We start from the raw sequence: 20,810 nt of genomic DNA on the forward strand, positions 1-20,810 counted from the left end.
CAGCGACATCGTGTGGCCTGATGTGGAAGTTCAACTTTATATCACGAGGACGCACAAAAACCACCGTAGAAATTATTTTTGTCGAATACAAAAAATGAGAAATTGACGTTTTTTTTAGGTAGTAACAGATAATTTGCCAACAGACATAAGAGTTTTGTTTGACTTACTTTTTTGAGGACCTTGGTCTCCGTGCCACTTTCCTTCCAAGATCCATTGCTTCGTTTCAGAGTGTGCATGCATGCGATCTGAATAGTTATATTAATCAAAACCAACTGTTGTCAGAAATTATAAAAAAAACAACTCTGGCCTGCAGGTATAGCTGACAAAGTTTTTCAAGAAACTTTTACTCCTAATCCGCGCAACTGTTTCAATCAACAAGGGGCGGGCCGACGTGCACATAATTTGCATAATGCAAAATGAATCATTTTCGAAATGCGGGAAAACAGATAAATGTTTTTTTATTTGGGTGTGATCGTAAAATAATTTGAAGCTTTAAATTAAACCCGGAGCATTTCAGCAGGAGGAGGCTTCAAGGGAATATGTCCCAGAGTAAACCTCTGCGCTTTAAACTGATCCAGCTCTTCGGGGCTCAGTTCGCTCTCGGGGGAGAACAACATGTCCGAGGCACCTCCAGAGGCGCTCGTGGAGGAACTTGACTGTCCGAATAAACTTCCCGCAGGTGCCTCGGACCCAAAACCGTTTCCAAATGAGCCTTTGTTGTTTGTAGTGGAGGAGAAGCTGAAGCCTGCGGCCGAGCCAAATCCTGAAGATGGAGCCGCCGGCTGGTTGCTGGCTGGAGAAGCGAAGGAGAACGATCCAGCTGAAGGAGCGCTTGAACCAAAAGCAGACGAAGAGGAGGGGGCACCAAAACCAGTTGGGGCTGAGATGGCGCTGCCAAAAGTTGGCTTGGATGTTGGAGCTGGCGAGGAACCGAATCCACCTGCCGGAGCAGCAAAACTGAAAGTGCTGCTTGCTTGGACTGGTGCTGCTCCAAATCCTAAATAAATAAAAACATTCGCACAATGGGTGAGGTTTCTCGCATTTTATAAATCAAAGGGGGAATTACCTGTGCTGCCCAGACCAAATGAAGATGACGCAAATCCGGAAGCTGTCGAGCCAAAGCCACTTGACGATGCCTGATGTGATGGATTTTTTAGTTCTGCAAGCTGCAAAAAAAATAAATAAATAAAAACTTCACTTCCAGTAGTACCTAGACTTACATTATGAGCCTTTCAAGACACCATATTTGTGTAAAAAATAGGCTCAAGGGTGATGTGTCTCACCAAAGCTGCACGAGTGGCTGGATTCATTCGCAGGAGCTCCTGGATTCTGTTTCTCCATTGACTGAGCAACAGATTGACACCACTCACCTAAAAGAAACGGATCAGGAGAACCCCAGCATATATATAAATACTTGAAATAGACAGGACAAGTTACTTTAAATACAAAAATACTACACTTACATAACTCTGCATGTCTCCTGATGCTTTAGTAGAGTAATATTCCAGCCGAAGCTCTTCTGGAGATAGATCAGCAAAACCTAAAAAGGGGGAAAAAGCCAGATTCGTTATAAATTATAATAACTTTCTTCAAAAAAAGATGATGTATTTGATACCAACCAGATAATTGTGTCTTGAAGCTACCATAACAGGAGAAGCCCCACTGGCCGGAGCTCTCCCATGCCTTCATATCACTCTGAATGATCTCCCTAGATGATCAGGAAAAGAACACGTATGGAATTGCGGCATTTGGCCAAAATGTCAAATAAAAAAAAAATACTTCACGAAATGCAGACTCACAGTTTCTGTTCATCATCTTCTTCACCAGCTACCGTTGCTTCTCTTCCCCCTCCTCCCCTTCGTTCTCTCTCAAAGTTGTTATCGTTGCCGAGTGCCGAAAATCTGTTTTGGGAAGAGAAACTAAAATCGGAGCTCTTCACGTCCTGTCCTGTATCGCCCCTGTGATCCCTCAGGCTGGAGTGCTGTTGCTGGTTGAAGCCTCCTTTCTGCTGAGAGGGATTCACCCAAACCTTGTTGCCATACCCTGAAACATACACACGCCAAAGAATCAACATTGCGCTTATCTGACGCCTTTACATAAACACACTAATTGGACTCTTAACTTTATAAATATTTATCATAAGAGCCTCGTCTTTAAATAGTTTGCCTTGAGTTCAGTACTGTACCTCCACCTCCTCGGGACTGCTGCGGAGCCGAAGAGCGATTATAGTTGTTATATCCTCCACCGCCTCCTCTCGGGTGCTCGTTCCAACATTTATCACCGTAACGACAACGGCCTTGGAGAAAAAAGTTACACACGGTCATGTTTCTTTTCTTTGGATTCGGAGTCAACAAAGCGAACTGTTTTGTTTTTAGTCTTCCCACTTAAAGTCGCAGAATAATGACGTCAATGGTTTCTTCATCTCGCCCACAAAGCAAGCGTAGCGCTTGCGCCCCCTAACGGACGGCGTGTGAAAAGCAGCCTCGTCGCTTTCTGCTCGGTGGAGGCGCGTCCGTTGGAGGGAAAAGCGGGATTCAATTTCAAACTCTGGCCATTGAGAACCAACGCCGACGGATTGGGCGACGCTATTAAAAAAACAACAACAACAACATAGCGATTGCGATATAGGGGTAAAAAACGTCAAAGGTCGCGTAGTCGCTCATTTCGCGCCGAAAAAAAAAAGATCACTGGTTCGTTCTCGCCGTTGATTTCTTTACAAAAAAAAAAAAAAAAAAAAACGACGCCGGGTTCAGGTGTAGTGTATAATCCTGTTCCGAGTGCCCTTTTCGCCGCTCTGACGACGACGTCTCGACGCCGATTTTGCGGGAAAAAAAACATGCCGAGGCCCAACAGGCAGCGGGAGTACAAACCAGGAGACCTGGTCTTCGCCAAAATGAAGGGCTACCCGCACTGGCCCGCCAGGGTAAGCGCCATTCCACAGGCACCATTGCGGAATATGCCAGGCTTTTTATTTTTTCATTGAAACGGCGCTTGTTTGGATGAGAGGCCTGCTAGCTTGCGTGTTAGCCTACCGCGCTTATTGGTTAACTAGCTCCCTTGCTAGCGTACACAAACGAGCCATTTGAAATCACAATTATCGCTACGTTTTCTGCTTTTAGTCATTTCAGGTGCCACTTAACTAATATCTGCGTAATATAACAAGGCGTTGGGAGAATACGTCAAATGAGTTAAACACCAACTACTTTACAAACACGTTGAATCTTTGTATTGCTGCCATGCAAACATTGGGGTTCTCCAACCTGTAGGTCGTGGCTCCAATTCTATGGGATCAAAGTCAAATGCTGGAGGCATTTCTGTAGATCAGTGGTGCTCAAACGCTTTGCGTAAAAATACTTTGCTATCTTTAACAGCACAATTATGATCATCATTAAAGTACTCTTGTAAGCATTTGGGTTATCAGATGAAAACCATGATAAAAAATTACAGGAGCACTGAAATGTATGCCCACAAGTTGTTAATAGATTTAATCAACATGTGGCACATTCCTAACAGGGCATGACATTTTTTCCAATTAACTACTTGTTCCATTTTGTAACATTTAAGGAGAACATCCCCTCCTCTGTTTGCAGATTGACGAGTTCCCAGAGCGAGCAGTGAAGTCTCCCTCCAACAAGTACCAGGTGTTCTTTTTTGGGACACACGAGACGTAAGTAACAGCAGTAACGTTTTGTTCTTGCTGACTATTTCAGGAAAATATAAAGAATTTTACGACTACACCAGATGATTTTTACGAGAGACACACAATGGAGAAACAACAACCGGTGTTGAGAGGTTTTGCTGTGACATAGCGGGAGGTTTTACGTAAGCGTTTGGTCTTGGTCTTTCAGGGCATCCCTCGGGGCGAAGGACTTGTTCCCATACGACGAATGCAAAGAGAGGTTCGGAAAGGCCAACAAGAGGAAAGGCTTCGCCGAGGGCCTCTGGGAGATTGAGAACAACCCCACCGTCACGCACGAAGGCTACAAGGTGAGACGCCGCTCTTCTGCACTCGGCTGAAGCGTCATATTTTACAAACCTTGCGCAAATACTCTCGCAGTCGTCAAAGAAGGACGACGCGTCCGAAGAAGCCGCCGGCTCGGAGAAAGCCGACGCGGAGGGGAGCAGTGACGAGGACGAGGGCGCCCTGGTCATTGACGAGAAGAACGACAGAGGGGGAAACAAGCGCAAGGTGGACGAGTCGGCTGAGGTGAACGTCTCGCACGTACCTATTTCTAACATTGGTAAAATAATCGGCAATTACTGAGCACATCAGATGCACAGCAATGTCAGCCACCAATCGCAAGACTGGCCACGGGGTATCCGAACTGAAAATGAGCTGTTAGCTTTTCTGCTAACTAGTTCCGAATTCATGGTAAACTTTGGTACTATTATCCAGTCTGTCCGGCCTCTTGTCAGGTGTCGCCCAAGCGGCCGAAGGACGCCGAGGGTGCCTCCGACGGAGACAATGCGAAGATGGAGGGCAAGGTCAATGACGTGGCCACGCCCAAAGCGTCCGAGGACAACGCCGCGGCGCCGGGAAAGCAAACGGCAGATAAGGCAAGTTGAGGGAATACCACCGCTGCACTCGAGAGGCTTGGAAATCACCACAACTTTCTTGGTTGGATTAGGAAGTTCCTTTATGTTCGCATTCCTCATCTTCGCACTTGTGCATTCACAAGTTCACACATTTGCGTTTATTTTTAAACTTATCCTACTTTCCGAAATGCCCTAACGTGCCACACGGTGGCGCCAAATCCCCGCTCTAATGGAAGAGTAGGAAAGATTTTAGAGGACAAAGGAGCAGATTTTCAATTTAACCTTTTTTTCTTTTCCCACCACTGCAGGTTGTGACAGAGAGTGCTTAACGTCAGCCCACTACAAAAAAAGAACCCCGGTAAGATGCTTCTCATCTGGAATAGAAGCGTGGACGCCATGACGTGCAAGAAGTCAGATTTCACAAGTTCAATTCATATTTTCAACAACAAAAAAAACAAAAAAGGGGTTTGTATGAATAGACAAGCAAATGTTTATTTGTCAAATTGGGATATCATATATCCCAATAGTTACAATAACAATCGGATATCAAAACCAATGGAGCTGTTTGGGGCTCGTTTATAAATGGGGATTTTGGTGTGTACATATTTTTTATTTCCAAGTGCAATTAAGTAATTACGCAGCGTGAACGCCAGGTGTCAAAGAAACAAGCAAAAAGGGTAACTCAAGATATGAAAATACTCTCATTTAAGGTCTCTGATTATGGATATTGTGATATTGTATATGGTAAAAGGAAAAAAATCACTCATGCTTTCAGCTTTAAATTTAAATGTTTCGCTGCTGGTTGTTTTGCATCCGCCGCTGACATTCAAATGCGGATATTTCAGTTTGTAATCCCGTTGACGTCCCTGGGGTTTCCCCAAAGTACCCGTAGGCAAACATCACGTCCACATCCAAATGTATATAAACACAGGAGATGTGCATTTACAACAAAACGTCAATTCTCACTTCGAATAAAACATGAATACGTCACGGCGGTTGGCATCCATTTTGTTTTTTGGGGAAACCCTGCCATTCAACATGCTCTTGTGTGGTATTTGGTTGCTTTTCGGTGATGTGCTCATTGAGGGTGCCCACGTGTGAATAATTTAACATCTGATTGTGTATTGAATATATTATATATAAATTAAATTTATATATATATTTAGACCCTGTCTCAGAGCAACAATCTAAGCGTTAATTATGTTCCTACTTCTGAAGATCGTTTACCGCCGTCATATTCGGAAGCAGAAAGACATTCCCGCATGCTCTGCCATGTTAGCGTGTAGCCCAGTCAAACTATCTCAAACATTGACACTCTTCAAGTTCATCTCAACAGACATTAAATATGATTAGGACAAAATAAAGTGTTGCTGTAATTGTGAACATTTGACTGCATTGCGTTTAACCACTGTGACGTTTTTTCCTCATCTTTCACATGTATCGTATTTCCTTAACTAGTGACCCGGTTGACTGTAGTTATCTCAGTTCATACTCTAATCAACCAAAACGGCAGCGCTAAAACTTGCCTCGTTCTTTTTATGTAGCTTTAAAATATCCTTTCACTGGGTATAAGTTGTAATAGCCACAAATGCAGTTAATTGAATTCCTCAACTTGGCCACCAATTTGCAGAAATACGGTATGTGCTTGCAAGTGTTTGTTTTTGTAGTGAGGCATCTGGAAAAAAAAAATATTGATCTTCAAAATTGCTTAACTGGAATTTGAGTCTTGCATTTTATACCACCACCACTGTACTTATGTACAAGTCTTATGTTGAACAACGTTGTGATGTTTTAAACAAGGAGTGTTTTATTTTTTTTTGTTCAGTATATGACATTGTCGTTGGTTCACAACTTGCCCGCGTAACGTGCCCAGCGGGAGTCAATGAAGTATAAGAACTAAAAATAGATAAAAATGTGTATATAATGTTGTCATTATGAGACCTTGACACACATCACGTTGTTTTTCATTCTGCTACTTAAAGTACATGGCAAATTGATTTGTTCTGAGTGTAATTGAGTAATTGTTGCTTTCATTTTCTCCATTATTTTAATATGCTGCACTTAGTTTAATATTGTAGCCGCTGGTCCATTTAATAAACATGTTTACTATAAAGAGTCTTGTTTTAGTTCCGTCTTGCATAATTAAATATGTGATCTGTAACATGTTTCAATTTTATTTTAAGATCTATAAAATGTTCCAACTACAGTCGGCACATCGTTATGTAAATTGGATCACGTGGAGTAACGCCAAAATTATTGCTTCGACATACGCCGTCTGGACACTGCGCATGCGTAGCAGACATGACCTTCCAGTCCAATAGGTGGCGCTGCTGCCTTGTGTCACTCCACGCAGCGTGACATTGAGAAGAAGGTAAGAGTCGTAAACTTGTTTGGTTTAATGTTGGTTTCTCGCGTTTTTGAGCCTACGCAAATGCAAATAGATACACACACAGATGACGTTCATTTGTAATTTACCTTCACGTTAGCGTAGCATCTCTCCCTTTGGAATCTCGGCTAACTGTTTCCATCCATTCCTCAGTTCCTCTCCTTAGCTGCCGATCGGCATCATGAGGCTGACGGCGTTGCTATTCATGGCCGCCCGGGCGGTGGTTCCCAAGGACTACCGCTACGGTACTAACAGGCCGTGGACCGTGGCTGCAAAGCGTCGTAATCCACCGGGCAAGAGGCGGAACAAGGTGTTCGTCGAGCCTATCGCCGACCACGACTGGTGGGTCCTCCGAGGGGACACGGTGAGCCCAAACTACTACTACAAAGTTGTAATCGTGTTAAAATGGCTTATTTAGTGTTATCTATGGCACCCATTTTAATTATCTTTAAAACACACCATAACGATCAGCTTTACATATGCAGCTAAAAAAAATGATTTTTTGTTTGTCATGAAATATTTCGTCTGGTGACGTCCTTCAGGTAGAGATTCTGTCCGGGAAGGACAAAGGCAAACAGGGGAAAGTCATCCAAGTCATCAGACGCAGAAACTGGGTCATATTGGAAGGTCTCAACACAGTAAGCTTGCATTTGATATTTTTTTTATATATAATGTTAATCTGTAATCTGCAACTAACAAATATTTTTTAAACATTGATCAATTTGTTGATTCTATTGAAGCATTACAGATACATTGGGAAAACAGGCGATTACCGCGGGAGCTACATCGCTAGTGAAGCTCCCATCCTGCTCCGGGACGTTGAACTCGTTGACCCCTCCGACAGGTACCGCCACATACGTTGGCACTCACTACAATGCTTGAATGGCAGCTGTGCACTGGGAAGTTTGTCACTACGCTTTATTTGAAAGTCTTATTCCCACAGATGTCTCATAGTAATTCAGTTGACTGTCATAGTTTCGGTGTGTCTCTCACTCTCGCATTAAATAGTTCACTGACGTACTTTGGAAGTAAATCAAAACCTTCTACCGTCCTCCCCCACACTCCCTTTTCCAGGAAGCCGACTGAGGTGGAGTGGAGGTTCACAGAAGAGGGCGAGCGAGTGCGAGTGTCGCTCCGGACCGGTCGTATCATCCCCAAGCCGGTAGTGGAGCGACGGGATGGGATTGTCCCTGAGCAGTGGAAAGGTGAAGAAATCATTGATTTCATTATTTTGCTATTTTCTCAATTTTGGTGTTTGTTTCAGATGGTCCCAAGGACACCAGCCCAGAGGACACGCTGGAGAAGACCTACACGCCCTCTCTGAAGACCCTGGAGGAAGAGGTGATGGAGAAGATGGGCATTCAGGAGGACAGGAGGCACGGGCCCACCTACTGGTACTGAGCCAGGACTCTCGTTTCCACCAAATCCATCACAGGATGGTTTGTTTTAAAGACTGTATGTTGTTGTTATATCAGGAATAAATGTCACAAGCATCTTTTTGCCCAAACAGAGAAACCTGACTTTAGTCTTCACATTTATTCGGGAATACTTTGATTTATTTTTGGTATGTATTTTTTTTTCTTGTTGACTGCACGGCACAACTTCCACTTTTGAAAACCAAAGGCAGACGTATAATTTAGAAAAGTAACGGGTCAGGAATTTTCACCGTGAGAGAAAGCGACAGGGAAAAAAAATGGGATTGATGTTCCTCATTTGGCCGGAATCATGAATCCCTGCAGGGAATGCTGCACTTTGGTGGTTTATTATCTTTAGGGGGGGTAAACCTGCACAGAGTGGGTCTTAAAAATCATTATGCTCCATTTTAAAGCAACTCGCATGCTTTTAAGTGCCAATTACAGCATGGTTGCTATGCTAACCATTGGCTATGACTTCATCAAAAGCCCACATGCAATAAAAGTGACTGTAAACGCCGTATATGGCATCCTGTTGACACGCCCCTTTTTCCTTACATGCAACCTGAGAAAAAAAATGTCAAAGACCATTTATTTCAGTGTCAGCAAAAAAAAAAAAAAGTTACCACTGTATACTTGACTCATTTATCAAAAATGCTCAAAATGGCTTTGAAATAGTTGTTCTCTGTAGTGACTGATACACAACACATTTGAGGAAAAACATTTTGGGTCCTGCATCATCATAGGGTGAGTATTTAAGCTTTATCTTATTTTTATCATACATTGATTTCACTTTTATTTACACTCACATGACCAAAATGTTAAAATTGTGACTGCAAATTAGTGACTTATGTTCCTCTTACCATTTTAGGTTCACCGATAGCCTGGTTAACATCACTTTACCATCAAAACGGTGAGTAATCTAATTCTTAGTTCAATGTGTTTGTAATGTTCAAATTTATACTTGAAATGTTGCCTTTACAGTTCATGAAAGATGTCTTAAACTTCAATTAGGTAAGTAATTCAACTTTACAATCAATGACAGTGATGAATGTTAAATTGTTCATGAAAAAAAAAATTTAATTACTTTCCGTGATGCCCTATAAAAAAGTTTTTGACTACGTGTCCAGCTGTCTAAGTCATTGAATGCGTCATAGTCTAGATGAGTCGCCATTGCCCGTAACGTGGCCAACGTGGTGGTGAGGGCAGCATTTTTTTTTTCTCCCGCCAGCCCCCTCCCTCCCTAAATCCCCATTCATTTTGTCTTGTTCACATCCAAGAGGGAATAAAACTGGCCAGTCAGCGGAAAGTAGCTTTTGAGGTTCTTTTGCTTCTTACAGGAGGAAAAATGACTCAAAGTGGTCGTCTGGGATAAGGTGAATAGAGGAGATTTTGTTCTTCTCTCCCCCGGTTGGCATGCAATTGCAACATTTTGTGATAAAAATATGCAACTAGGCATGTTTAGTGCTAAACATGTGCAGTTTTTCTTTCCCCCCCCCAACATCTGAAGATGCTTTGAGGAACCCAAATTGCTGCGTTGGAGTCATGTCGGTGACCTAATGATCTAAACTGGGCAGTATTTTAATCACAGACTTGTTTGAAGGCAACGCTGGAAAATGTCACGTTAACCTGCGTGCTACTCTGAGAGGTCGTTTGCGTTTGTTCTAATTGACTTGAATTCCTCTGTGTTTGTGTGTGCGTGACCTTGACGGTGTGGTGAGATTCGAAGCCAAAGAGCATTTTATGTTATCTGGTTTAGTGAATTAGAACGTGACTCATAGGTTAGGATGGATGACGTGGTTACACGAATGATGAACGGGTGAAGCATAGTTTAGTTTAAAACAGGATGACCTTCCCTCTGTCTTTAACAACCAGCGTAGATCACTTTTAACAGCGGCAAAATGGAATTGGCAACGAACGAGCACGCACACACGGCGGCGCTTCTTCTTTTCCGCCGGGTCAGCCTTGACGTTGGCCTCTCAGACCGCACCGTGCTGGTGTCCGGGTGTTAGATTCCTCAGGTGCGCAGTACAAAGCGCCGTTCACTGGACCGTAGGGAGTCTACAAAAGAGCTCTGTTGCTAACCAAAACAGCAGCCCCACCCCACCACCGACTGCCCACGTGTAAAATGAGTATTGCAATACTCTCATATTTCCCAAGCCAAATTTTTTGACTCACTTTTCAACGAGCAAAATCTTTCAAATTCGGACCTTTTATGTGTTTGTAGATTCCCTCCGGAGGTTAAAACCCAACTATCGGGACATCAGCATGATGCTTTTGATACCACCCCGCTCCCTCCCTCCCTGCTTGACAAGCATGCGCAAGAAGAAGTGGGCAGTTTGACTTTCAACTGCGTCTCTCTTTCTCTTCCCCCGAGCGCATCGAGCGGGTCGCAGCTCCCTTCCGAAAACCTGCAGAGCGGTGCAACTAAACCCCCCCCACACACACGCAACCCTCTACATGCACTTTTTTCAAAACGCACTGCAGCAGAGAGACGCGGGCGCTTATTAACACCGGCGACACCATGCAGCGACAAACCCTCAGGTAAGGTTCTCATAATTGTTGTTGATGGAGCAAGATCTTAAGATATCTGTTAAGATATTGTTTTGCACATATTTCCTCGCCCATGGTTCTATTTTTAAGTAAGTGCACGCAGCTGGTTACTTTTCATTGTCTTCTAAATGTTAGAGAAGTTTCCCCCCCCCCCCCCTTTTTTTTTTTTTTGGTCCCTGTCTGTGGTTTGCAGTGCATCACTTTCCATTCATTTCAATGGAGGAAAATGAGTCGCATTTACTTTTCAGGCAAAACTTTGCAAATTGTGGCTCGGGTGACAATTAAAATTTTTATTGTCTTAATTGGGGTTGACCAAAATGAGTGTGGCTATATTATATTATATATGGAAAATGGATGGATGAATATATTATATTATTATATTATATTATATTTTATATTATATATGGAAATGGATGGATGAATATATTATATTATATTATATATGGAAAATGGATGGATGAATATATTATATTATTTCTATTATATTTTATATTATATATGGAAAATGGATGGATGATTATATTATATATTACATTTAATTTATGAAATACTGTTCAGTCTTGTAAATTCTTCGGTCTAGGCTTTGTTGTTCCGATTTCGGGCCAGTGTTAGGGATCCATCCATTAGGCAGCTTAATGGGCAGGTAAGAAGATGGAGCAAAGGGAGGACAGTTGATGTTCCACTGGCCTGAGGTCAGCCGTTAAGCCAGTCAAGTGAAAGTGAAAGCGACGGAGCTCAGGGCTGTTCATTTGAACGCCATTTGTTGTACTGCAAAATGGCGCCACGTTTCATCATTGTCATTCAATTCTTTATCATGTCTTTCAAAAGGACTTGCGTACCATTTTGTTTTGGTGACAAGCTGTGTGTGCCCCAAAGTGAAAGTGATGCAATGAAGGCCCCACAAGCAAGAGACAGCACTGTCTGTAATTTCAAAAGAAGTAAAAGGGGAGAAAAAAAAACCAAGCTAATGTGCCAGTGTCCCTCCTTTCATTTCCACCCAGAGGCATTTTCAGCTGCTTTTTTTTTTTTTTTTTTTCTTCTCTCAGTACAGCACAGTGGTGTTATGCAGCTGCCATGGCTTTCTTTCTCGCTTTTCTTGCGGAGCATACTAATAGTGATGTGCGCTCGCGGCCCACCCAGCTGGCCGGGAAACGCACACTAGGACAACTATTTGGCCCTCAATGAGCTTCTTTGAGGGCCAAAGCAATTGAAAAAGTCAACTTTATTGCTGCTTGTTGTCCACTGATCTGATTGGCATGCAGTACTTGCACCATTGTCAACAAATAATGAATCCACCTAATTCTCAGTAAGTTGTCAAAATAACCAATCAGTATTCCTTCCATTTTCCTTGCATTGAAGGAATCCCGGGCTCATTCCCCGGATTCTATTACGACGGCAAAGTATAGACTAGCCATTGTAAAGTGTAATTACGTCCACGTGCGAGAGGAGATCTTCCGTGATGAATGAGTGTCGTCGGCTTGCCTGGGGAGGTCGTACGAGGGCACAGCGAGCATACGGGCCCCCGGTTTTTGGGAGGGTTAATAACAGGGTGACAGAATGGTGGCAGGGTGCCACCAGCCGGGGACGCTGCATGGCTCGCGGTCATTTGGAGCCTGGGCTTGGGAACATATTTTTTTTTTCCTCCCCGCACATTGCAGTCTAAGCCACAATGCTTTATTTCCTCAAATAGCTGTTGCTAAACAAAACAGCAGCACCTAGGCAGGCTGGGATGATTTTGATGCAGACTTGTGTGATTTTTGGTCAGGCAGAATTCAAGAAAGCAGTGGCTGTGCAATAAATCAGTAGTTTTCCTGATACGCAACTTCCAAGCATAATGTTTATTTCGGGCTTTTGGTTTTCGGTGATGGTCCAATTTTCAACGGCCAGTCCGCTCATTTTCCATGGGAGGATGTTCTCAGCTATTCGCAGTTCCCAGAGGGGAAAGTTTATTGGCTGTAACTTTTTTTTTTTTTTTTTTGCCATTCTGCGCTTAATCTTTTAAGTTTGACACATGGGCCGAATTTGATTGTAAAAAAAAAAAACTTCAGGTTTGTCTTCTAGGTTTGAAAAAAATCAACCTGATTGGTTGCAAGCTATTCTGTATTTTTTTTTCCTTGCTTGAATTTTGACATCTATGTATGTTTGCGGTTTGCGGTTAGCTTAGCGGCCATTTTAAAATGACTCAGGATGACTCCATCTGAATTGAGATTAGTGGGTGCTCCTTGAAGCAACAGCTCTTTATGTTTAAACATGTGTGAAATTGGAAAGTTGAAACTGGTAAGGAGGAAATAATGTTTCTTTATTATCTTCTGCCAACCCTGAGTGATGGCTGTCGTCGTCTCGGCAGAATCGTCGCCCTTCTCGGTGCGCTTTGTCATCTCTCCCTGGCCTTTCCCACTCAGTTCCCGTCTGCAAACGGTGAGTAATTCTTGTCCCTTAGCATTAAAAAAAAAAATCCTCACGTCTTATATTGTCTTTCCAGACGACGTCCAGACGCCTCTTCGGGTGAACATTTCCCACCCGGGTGTCCTTTACGCCTCGCTGTGCCGAGCCGTCATCATCCCCTGCTCGGCGTCCTCGTCACCTCTCACGCTCCCGAGGGTCAAGTGGACACTGCTGTCCGGCGGTTCTGAGAAGCAAATCTTGGTGGCGCGTGGCAACAAGGTGAAAATCAACGAGGCGTACAGAGGCCGCGCCGATTTGCTCAACTACCGCTCCCGGCGGGAAGATTTGTCACTGCGACTGCTGGAAACACGCTCCGGTGACTCGGGGCACTATCGTTGCGAGGTGCAGCAAGGCCTGGATGACAGCAGCGATATCGTCCAACTCAAGGTCAAAGGTAATGAAAATCAAGATTGGGAAGTTGATTTTTTCCAGTACTTTTGCAAGTTTTTTTCTTTCTAGGAGTCGTATTCCACTATCGGGACTCCATGGGTCGATATGCTCTCAACTTCAATCAGGCCAAGAGGGCTTGCGAGACCATCGGGGCCCAAATTGCGAATCCGATCCAGCTTCGGGCGGCTTATTATGATGGCTATGAGCAGTGTGACGCAGGCTGGCTAGAAGACCAAACTGTCAGGTACGTTTAATTCATCAATCCATGAGTCGGAACCTTGGGAGAACGCTTTTCCACTTTTTGCACCACTTCCCCAGGTACCCGATCCAAACACCTCGTGAAGCTTGCGATGGAGACATGGTCGGAAAACCAGGCGTGAGAAACTACGGGGAGATGGATCCACAGGATAATTTTGACGTATATTGCTACGTGGAACAAATGCATGGTAGGACGTACATTCCTTAAACCTATCCAACGGCGCATTTTTGCAATTTTGTAATATTTGCTTTATATATAGGGGAGGTGTTCCACGACCCCGACCCACAGGAGTTGTCCTATGAAGGGGCCAAATCGTACTGCAGGGCCGCGAGAGCTCAGCTGGCCTCAGTTGCGCAGCTTTACTTGGCGTGGAGCGAAGGTCTGGACAACTGCAGCCCCGGCTGGCTTTCTGACGGCAGCGTGCGCTACCCCATTCGGACCCCCAGGGAGCGCTGTGGAGGCCCCACGGCGGGTGTCAAGACCGTGTATCGCTTCAGCAACCAAACGGCCTTCCCAGAACCGTCCGATCTGTACGACGTGTATTGTTTCAGAGGTTTGTGGACTAAAAGAGGCTCTGAGACCTGCAATATAACCACTGTGGACCCAATATTTTGGTTGGCGGGACAATTAAAAAATTTGGAAACTAAGCGAAATAAATTAAAACAATTTTAATTGAATTGAATTGAATTTAATTTAATTTATGCAATGTAACCATGATGGACCCTCGAAACTTGAATATTTGGGGGGGCGGGACAATTAAAAGATTTGGAAATCAAGCAAAAGAAATTAAAACAATTTAATTTTAATTTAATCTAATTTAATTTAATTTAAACAATTCTGGAATGGATTGCGTTTAAATCTCAAGCTTAAAACCTGAAATAAAATGTCTTAAATCTGACTTCTTACTCCATCTCATCTCCAGGAACTGGACCTTCACCGACCGACTCCACCACCATGGACGTCACAAGCACACCCGAGCCCAGCACCCTTGAAGAAGACGTTGTCATCTTCATGGACGAAGACAAAGAACTGCCATTTGGACAAAGTTCGGAACAAATCGAAAGGGAGGTTCTGAGCGTTTTAGAAACCGTACCCCTTTTCTCAGGCCCTCCCACTAAAGAAAAGACTGTCGAAAATCAGTTGACATTTCTGTCCGCCACATCAGAGCCTCCTTTGACCACCACAGATGCTCAAGATCTCCTAAACTCTTTTGACACAACATCTTCTACCGAAAACAAATATGACTCAAGTCTAAATAATAATATCCAAAGCACGGAAATGTACGATTCCCCTCAAAACATTTCACTCAAATCTACTTTTTACGACATCAACGATTCATATCAGAACTTTACTCAGCAGCTATCGGAAATAGAAAGCACAACAAATCTCCACGAGTCCAACACCACCCATGGCCAGAACTTTTCTGAAAGCACACAGCTTTTCGAGAAAGTCAAATTTGAAGATTTGAGCAGAACTGAGATGTATGAAGAGGAAACTAAAGAGGATTTTCTGGAAGCTCCTGTTACTCTGGAAAAAGGAGAACCTGCAACAACGGAACCCCCCGCAGATCGTTCCTCATTATTGATCCCTCTGAGTGGCTCTGGAGATTCTTCTCAAGGTAAGAATCCAATAGCTTCAAGTTCTACCAACGCTGATGTGTTACCATTTAAAATAAAAATATCTTTTTCCAGAAAGTCATCAGGAAGTCACCATTTTGGCCTCCATCCCCAAGTCTGAATCCACCACGCTTCAGACATCTTCTGCCTCCCCCACCGAAGCTCCTTCACAGTCTTTGACAGCCATTCAAGATAATCTCTCGACAGCTTCGCACTTGTGGGCGTCTGTTTCCGTCCAGGAGGGAAGCACCAGTTTGGAAATTGAAGATAGCGAAGAAGCACAGCTGCTTCCAACCATGTCCACCACTTTTAGGGTAAGCCCGTCCACCACCGAAGCTCCTGAGATGTCCTCCGAGGTGTCTACAGACTCTGTGACCTCAACGGATCAACCATCAGGTAATACCTTTGACAGCTCCACGGTGAGCTATGAGGAAGCAAGCGGACTCGAAGTCCATTTAGCTCCAGGGCTCACTGCTTTCAACAAAACCACCAGCACCACGCAGAAGATCGATGAAGATACCATGGCAGATAAAATCAATGCTTCCAAAGGTTTTGCGTGGAATTATTCACAAAATGGAAACATCACAACATCTGAGCAGGAAATGAACGATACGATTATGGAGATAGGAGAAGCTAGCATACCACCCACAATGGAAGAAGTCACAGAAGAAGAGGAGGCTTCGTCAGTCACAACAATAATCGAATCTACACGTCCACCCACATTCGAAGCTCAAGCCACGTCAACCCCAAAACATGAAAATAAATATGCGCTAATAATCACAAATGAAACCAAAACACAAATGTTCGAAGAATCCGAAACATCACAAAGCTCTGAAGAAGGATCTGCACTTGCACCAATATTTCAAGAACATACGCAAAGCCCAACAGTTAAAACTCATGTTAGCCCAACAATTAAAGATACCAAAGAAACAGAAACCCCAAAAAGCCCACCAACATCAACGCTGAACCCCGAAGAATCCTCCGATGTTACAATCAGCCCAAATTATGACAGTGAGACCATCACACCAACGAGGGAGTTTGAAAACCATGTCATCTCCATCATTGGAGAAAATTCTTCTCCATTCCACCAGAACAAACTCTTCGATGCGGAAACTCACCAAACTACCACAACGCTTGACGGCAGCACTTCCACCGGCGAGCCGTTCGAAGAGGAGATCACCGTCTTCCCGTACAATTCCGGAGCGGCCAACTGGGCTCTCCTGACCACCACCACCAGGCCTCAAGAATCCATGAAGGACTTGGAAATCAGCACTTCCGTCTCTTCCACCGTGAAGACAACCACATGGCGGTCAAAGCACACCTGGAGTCCGCCCACTACGACCTCTCCCGACGTTCTCCGCCTAACATCTGAATCCTGGAGATCGACGACGACCCACCAACCGGACCCCACCCAGGTTCCCAGCGGCCGCGTTTTGCCCAACGAGAGGGCGGCGGCGGGCGGTAAAGTTAAAATCGCAGGTAACACTAACATCACTCTCTTCGGCCTAACTGTCTTCCTCCTCCTGGGCACGCACTAAAAACTCCAAGCTTCTGTCCTGCCTTATCCTTCTGTGTCTTTTTTGTCCCTCAACTGGGAAACGAACTGTCCTGTCCTGTCCTGTCCTGTCGTGTTCAATGTGATGTTTTCCTCCTCGTTCTTCGACTTCTGTGAAGTATTGTCATAAAATACGCTGACATGTTTAAATGTATGATCACAATCAGCAAGTAACCAAAAAAGAGATCCTCGCTATGTTGAATGTTATTTTTTTTTATTATGATTAAGTCACAATTGGATTTGAGCACTTTTACATAATGATGTCATGCTTTTTTTTTAGTATGTTTAGAAGCACAATGTTGTAAATGTATTGAATCGTGCACATCAAATATTTTGATTGTATAGAAAAAAATGAATGTATTATTTTCCTGTTTAATTCCAATTTCTATATTGAATGTCTTTTTTTTCTTCTCCAAGCAGCGACATGATTTTGTGCCCTCGAGTCAACAATAAAAAAATTATATCGAATGGTAAAACATTGCATGGTGTCAACGGTGATATCAACGCATCCAAGGTGGATTTCGGGATCTTATAAAAAAAATGGAAAATTAATTCCCTCTTTGTGTTCCAGATGCTTGCTTTAATGACCCATGCCTCAACGGAGGAACCTGCACGGATCGAGAAGGTCATATTCAGTGTCTTTGCTTGCCCACCTACAGTGGTGACCTCTGTGACCTGGGTGAGCTCGCTAATATTTACCTCACCCCATCAAGCATTCCACTTGACCCGATATTCTTTCCAGAACTGGAACGCTGCGAGCCGGGCTGGGACAAATTCCACGGCTTCTGCTACCGACACTTCAGCCAACGTCAGAGCTGGGAAGTGGCCGAGCAGCACTGCCGCATGCAAGGCGCCCACCTGGCTTCCATCATGACACCCGAGGAGCAGAACTACATCAACAGTACGAGCGCCGCGTTGTATTTTCACATCCTTGTGTATCCTTCACGTTGTTTTGTCACCGCCAGCAAACTACAAAGAATACCAGTGGACCGGCTTGAACGATAAAACCATCGAGAATGATTTTAGGTGGTCCGACGGCAACCCGTTGGTGAGTCTCCAACGTTTGGTGTCCAATTTGTACTTCTCTCGGATAATCAGCAATCTACTGGGTGATTTTTTTCCCGTAGTTGTACGAGAACTGGTACCGAGGTCAGCCGGATAGCTACTTCCTGTCCGGCGAGGACTGCGTGGTGATGGTGTGGCACGACGACGGCCGCTGGAGCGACGTTCCTTGCAACTACCATCTGGCCTACACTTGCAAGAAAAGCACATGTGCGTATTTAGCACACTCGAGATTGCATTTGTAGAATTAATATTTTTATTCTCCTTCCATAGCATCATGCGGCCCGCCGCCTAAGGTCCGTAACGCCTCCATCTTCGGGAAACCTCGTCAGCGTTACGAGACAGACGCCGTGGTACGTTATTATTGTTCTCGAGGGTTCCAACAAAGATTCAATCCGCTGATCCGCTGTCAATCCGGGGGGAGCTGGGAGAGGCCTCAATTCCAGTGCATCCCGGGTGAGAACAAAGCTTTTAATGGCTGTTGATTAAAGAAAACAAATAAAAATACAAACATCTCCTTTCAGAGAATGGCGCTGTAAACCCTGACGCTGAAATGACGTCATCGACGGATAGCAATCTGGCCGCATTTCAAGATGTTTCTGAAACCACCACAGAGCCGCCACTTTATTGGGATATCAAGTTTTGAAAACATTTGCACACTTTTCTTGCCATATACACTACATTCTGCTGTTCTCTCTTGACAAGGTGAAAAAATGTGCTTTTACCGATTTTTTACACACGTGGCAAACCGTCTTTAGTTAGACACACTGCAGAATGGTGCTAATACGTCAATATTACATACACAATGCGCTCATGTTTTCATATTAAAAGTGTCAAGTAACATTCCTGCTTTTTCAAAACTATCCTGTGCACGTTTTTGGGAGACGCAGTTTTGTTCATCAGCTTTATGTTGTAATAAAGTTTTGTAGAACAGAGCAAAGAATAAATCGTTCACATATTCCAGTGCTTTTCTTTTGTAGTTTTTATCTCTTAAGGAACAATATATAATAACCATAGTGATGCGATTAAGTCTTTTCAAGGTTGCATCCTTGTTAGGATATTCTTTTAAGGATGTACCCTTGAGAGGTTTATTTTTATTTATTCGGTGTAATACTTCAATACAAAGAAATCCTACGTTTAAAAAGATAAGGCTCTGTTTTATTCAAGAGGATGAACATTTACATCTTGTTTATATTTTTTTTAAAATTACGTAACAATATGTGCATTAAAGTAAGTTAAAGTCATAATTGAGTCACGTGACTGATCTCATAAAGGTGCCTTCGTCACACGCCAGGAAGTCTTTTAAAATGGATGCGTCTTAACTACGGACGAAAACAATATTCGTTTTTAAGTTGTGTTTTATTTTACTCCTGTGACCACAACGTACGTGTTATTGTAAAAGGTAAGAGTTCATTTTTGTGTTAATATTTTTTGTTTTTTTGATAAAGTTATTGAATAATTCGAGTGTTTAACATGAACGTGTGTTTGCATTCGGGCCAAATTAGCCTCGTTAAGATGCCGGTATTGTATTTTTGTGTGTTTGTCGTTGGGTTTAATTTCAGTAAAACAATTAAATGCACTTGGAAGTGATGCACGTTCAAACGTGTGTACAAAACTGTATTGACAGTGGAGTCACAGTTTTGTCTTATTACCACAAGGTGGCGGCATTGCTTCAAAATATACGTGGCCGTTCTGAGCTAAATGTTACGTTTGTACCTTTGTCTTGTTATTTTGCGTTTAACGTTTCTTATTCAACGAACTGCTCTCTTTAGTGTCGAGGTGATAGATATAAAATACAGTAATAATAATGTAATTCTATTTTATAGCCTCTTGTAGGGCTGGGCAATATGGTTTGAAAATAGCATTTCCAAATCCTGATTTTTATTTTTATTTTAGATATAAAAAACGCATTTTATTTCTCTCACTCGTCTCCTTTCTGGGATTTGATTAAATTCCCTTGATACTAAACATGTTTTGAAGTAGTTATTTTGTAAGCATTAATTCCCACAGAATAATGTAAAATACATTAAATACCCAGATCTGCTCTTTACTAATGTGTGCCTCTGAGGAAAGCAACTAACTAGAAGCCCCCCCTCACCCCCCATAGTGGCAAAACCCCCACATCTTGGCACCCAATATGTGTGGCAAGGTGTTCCTCTCGGCCCTTCAATAACGTAATTGGCTGTTCTGCCCCCCCATTTGTCAATGGGCCCAAATAACTCACGCTTCCAGATGGGACCGTATTGTGACCCGAGACCTTGAGGTGAAGAGGTCACTCTGGAGTGTGAACAGAGGCCAGCCTTTAAGGACTCCTTGCGGACTTCCTCTTTTGACCCAAGCACGTGTAGCTCCCAAATTGAAGGCATGTGAATGGAAGGTCCTTAACACCCGAAAATGACCCATAGCTGGTGTTAACTGGAATAGAGCGAGTCAGGTTAATGCCAAATAGCCTGTTAGCATTGCTAATTACAGAATTAGTGTGATTCTGTCATGTTAACACAGTATAGAGAGTTTTGAATTCATCCAACATTTTATATTTGGTTTTGGCGTGGGCCTGCCGCGGTAATGGCTCCTCTAATCCTGGCTAATTAGACCC

General features: G+C 43.4%; 4 protein-coding genes across 6 annotated transcripts; 3 read left to right on the forward strand and 1 right to left on the reverse strand.

Moving 5' to 3' along the window:
* Positions 1-116: 116 nt before the first annotated feature.
* Positions 117-2,448, reverse strand: nup42 (nucleoporin 42). The gene is made up of 7 exons (XM_037264697.1): positions 2,186-2,448; positions 1,800-2,043; positions 1,620-1,708; positions 1,464-1,540; positions 1,284-1,370; positions 1,067-1,166; positions 117-997 (listed from the first exon to the last, which is right to left on the reverse strand). Exons 1-7 carry the CDS (start codon positions 2,322-2,324, stop codon positions 498-500), a joined length of 1,236 nt encoding a protein of 411 aa, XP_037120592.1. The 5' UTR covers positions 2,325-2,448; the 3' UTR covers positions 117-497.
* A 44-nt stretch (positions 2,449-2,492) lies between these two features.
* Positions 2,493-6,257, forward strand: hdgfl3 (HDGF like 3). Its single transcript, XM_037264704.1, has 6 exons — positions 2,493-2,923; positions 3,591-3,667; positions 3,849-3,987; positions 4,058-4,207; positions 4,417-4,557; positions 4,845-6,257. The coding sequence occupies exons 1-6, from the start codon at positions 2,837-2,839 to the stop codon at positions 4,863-4,865; spliced, it is 615 nt and encodes a 204-aa protein (XP_037120599.1). The 5' UTR covers positions 2,493-2,836; the 3' UTR covers positions 4,866-6,257.
* A 544-nt stretch (positions 6,258-6,801) lies between these two features.
* Positions 6,802-8,442, forward strand: mrpl24 (mitochondrial ribosomal protein L24). 2 transcript variants are annotated; one of them, XM_037264702.1, is made up of 6 exons: positions 6,802-6,907; positions 7,076-7,286; positions 7,465-7,560; positions 7,663-7,766; positions 7,997-8,127; positions 8,187-8,442. In XM_037264702.1, exons 2-6 carry the CDS (start codon positions 7,104-7,106, stop codon positions 8,321-8,323), a joined length of 651 nt encoding a protein of 216 aa, XP_037120597.1. In that variant the 5' UTR covers positions 6,802-6,907; positions 7,076-7,103; the 3' UTR covers positions 8,324-8,442. The 2 variants fall into 2 exon arrangements, with proteins under 2 accessions (XP_037120597.1, XP_037120596.1); XM_037264701.1 differs by having other exon boundaries at positions 6,904-7,286.
* Positions 8,443-9,110: 668 nt separating this feature from the next.
* LOC119130777 (brevican core protein-like) lies at positions 9,111-19,177 on the forward strand. 2 transcript variants are annotated; one of them, XM_037264694.1, is made up of 16 exons: positions 9,111-9,247; positions 9,319-9,348; positions 10,562-10,878; positions 13,211-13,305; positions 13,370-13,726; positions 13,792-13,966; positions 14,041-14,168; positions 14,241-14,534; positions 14,904-15,599; positions 15,673-17,076; positions 17,724-17,831; positions 17,895-18,053; positions 18,118-18,200; positions 18,280-18,424; positions 18,488-18,670; positions 18,739-19,177. In XM_037264694.1, exons 3-16 carry the CDS (start codon positions 10,859-10,861, stop codon positions 18,858-18,860), a joined length of 3,969 nt encoding a protein of 1,322 aa, XP_037120589.1. In that variant the 5' UTR covers positions 9,111-9,247; positions 9,319-9,348; positions 10,562-10,858; the 3' UTR covers positions 18,861-19,177. The 2 variants fall into 2 exon arrangements, with proteins under 2 accessions (XP_037120589.1, XP_037120591.1); XM_037264696.1 differs by having other exon boundaries at positions 9,113-9,247; positions 13,235-13,305.
* Positions 19,178-20,810: the final 1,633 nt, after the last annotated feature.

The sequence above is a fragment of the Syngnathus acus genome, chromosome 11 (assembly GCF_901709675.1).
Source record: "Syngnathus acus chromosome 11, fSynAcu1.2, whole genome shotgun sequence".
Taxonomy (NCBI): Eukaryota; Metazoa; Chordata; class Actinopteri; order Syngnathiformes; family Syngnathidae; genus Syngnathus; species Syngnathus acus.

What these genes read in the sequence shown, in the direction of transcription:
- nup42 (XM_037264697.1), bottom strand. Translation starts at nt 2,324, where the DNA reads ATGACCGTGTGTAACTTTTTTCTCCAAGGCCGTTGTCGTTACGGTGAT. An exon ending in GCAGTCCCGAGGAGGTGGAG is followed by an intron (nt 2,044 to 2,185) that starts GTACAGTACTGA and finishes TGTATGTTTCAG; the next exon opens with GGTATGGCAACAAGGTTTGG. An exon ending in CAGCCACTCGTGCAGCTTTG is followed by an intron (nt 1,167 to 1,283) that starts GTGAGACACATC and finishes TTTTTTTTGCAG; the next exon opens with CTTGCAGAACTAAAAAATCC.
- hdgfl3 (XM_037264704.1), top strand. Translation starts at nt 2,837, where the DNA reads ATGCCGAGGCCCAACAGGCAGCGGGAGTACAAACCAGGAGACCTGGTC. An exon ending in TTTTTTGGGACACACGAGAC is followed by an intron (nt 3,668 to 3,848) that starts GTAAGTAACAGC and finishes TTGGTCTTTCAG; the next exon opens with GGCATCCCTCGGGGCGAAGG. An exon ending in GAAAGCAAACGGCAGATAAG is followed by an intron (nt 4,558 to 4,844) that starts GCAAGTTGAGGG and finishes CCACCACTGCAG; the next exon opens with GTTGTGACAGAGAGTGCTTA.
- mrpl24 (XM_037264702.1), top strand. Translation starts at nt 7,104, where the DNA reads ATGAGGCTGACGGCGTTGCTATTCATGGCCGCCCGGGCGGTGGTTCCC. An exon ending in CTCGTTGACCCCTCCGACAG is followed by an intron (nt 7,767 to 7,996) that starts GTACCGCCACAT and finishes TCCCTTTTCCAG; the next exon opens with GAAGCCGACTGAGGTGGAGT. An exon ending in TGTCCCTGAGCAGTGGAAAG is followed by an intron (nt 8,128 to 8,186) that starts GTGAAGAAATCA and finishes TGTTTGTTTCAG; the next exon opens with ATGGTCCCAAGGACACCAGC.
- LOC119130777 (XM_037264694.1), top strand. Translation starts at nt 10,859, where the DNA reads ATGCAGCGACAAACCCTCAG. An exon ending in CACTTGCAAGAAAAGCACAT is followed by an intron (nt 18,425 to 18,487) that starts GTGCGTATTTAG and finishes CTCCTTCCATAG; the next exon opens with CATCATGCGGCCCGCCGCCT. An exon ending in TCAATTCCAGTGCATCCCGG is followed by an intron (nt 18,671 to 18,738) that starts GTGAGAACAAAG and finishes ATCTCCTTTCAG; the next exon opens with AGAATGGCGCTGTAAACCCT.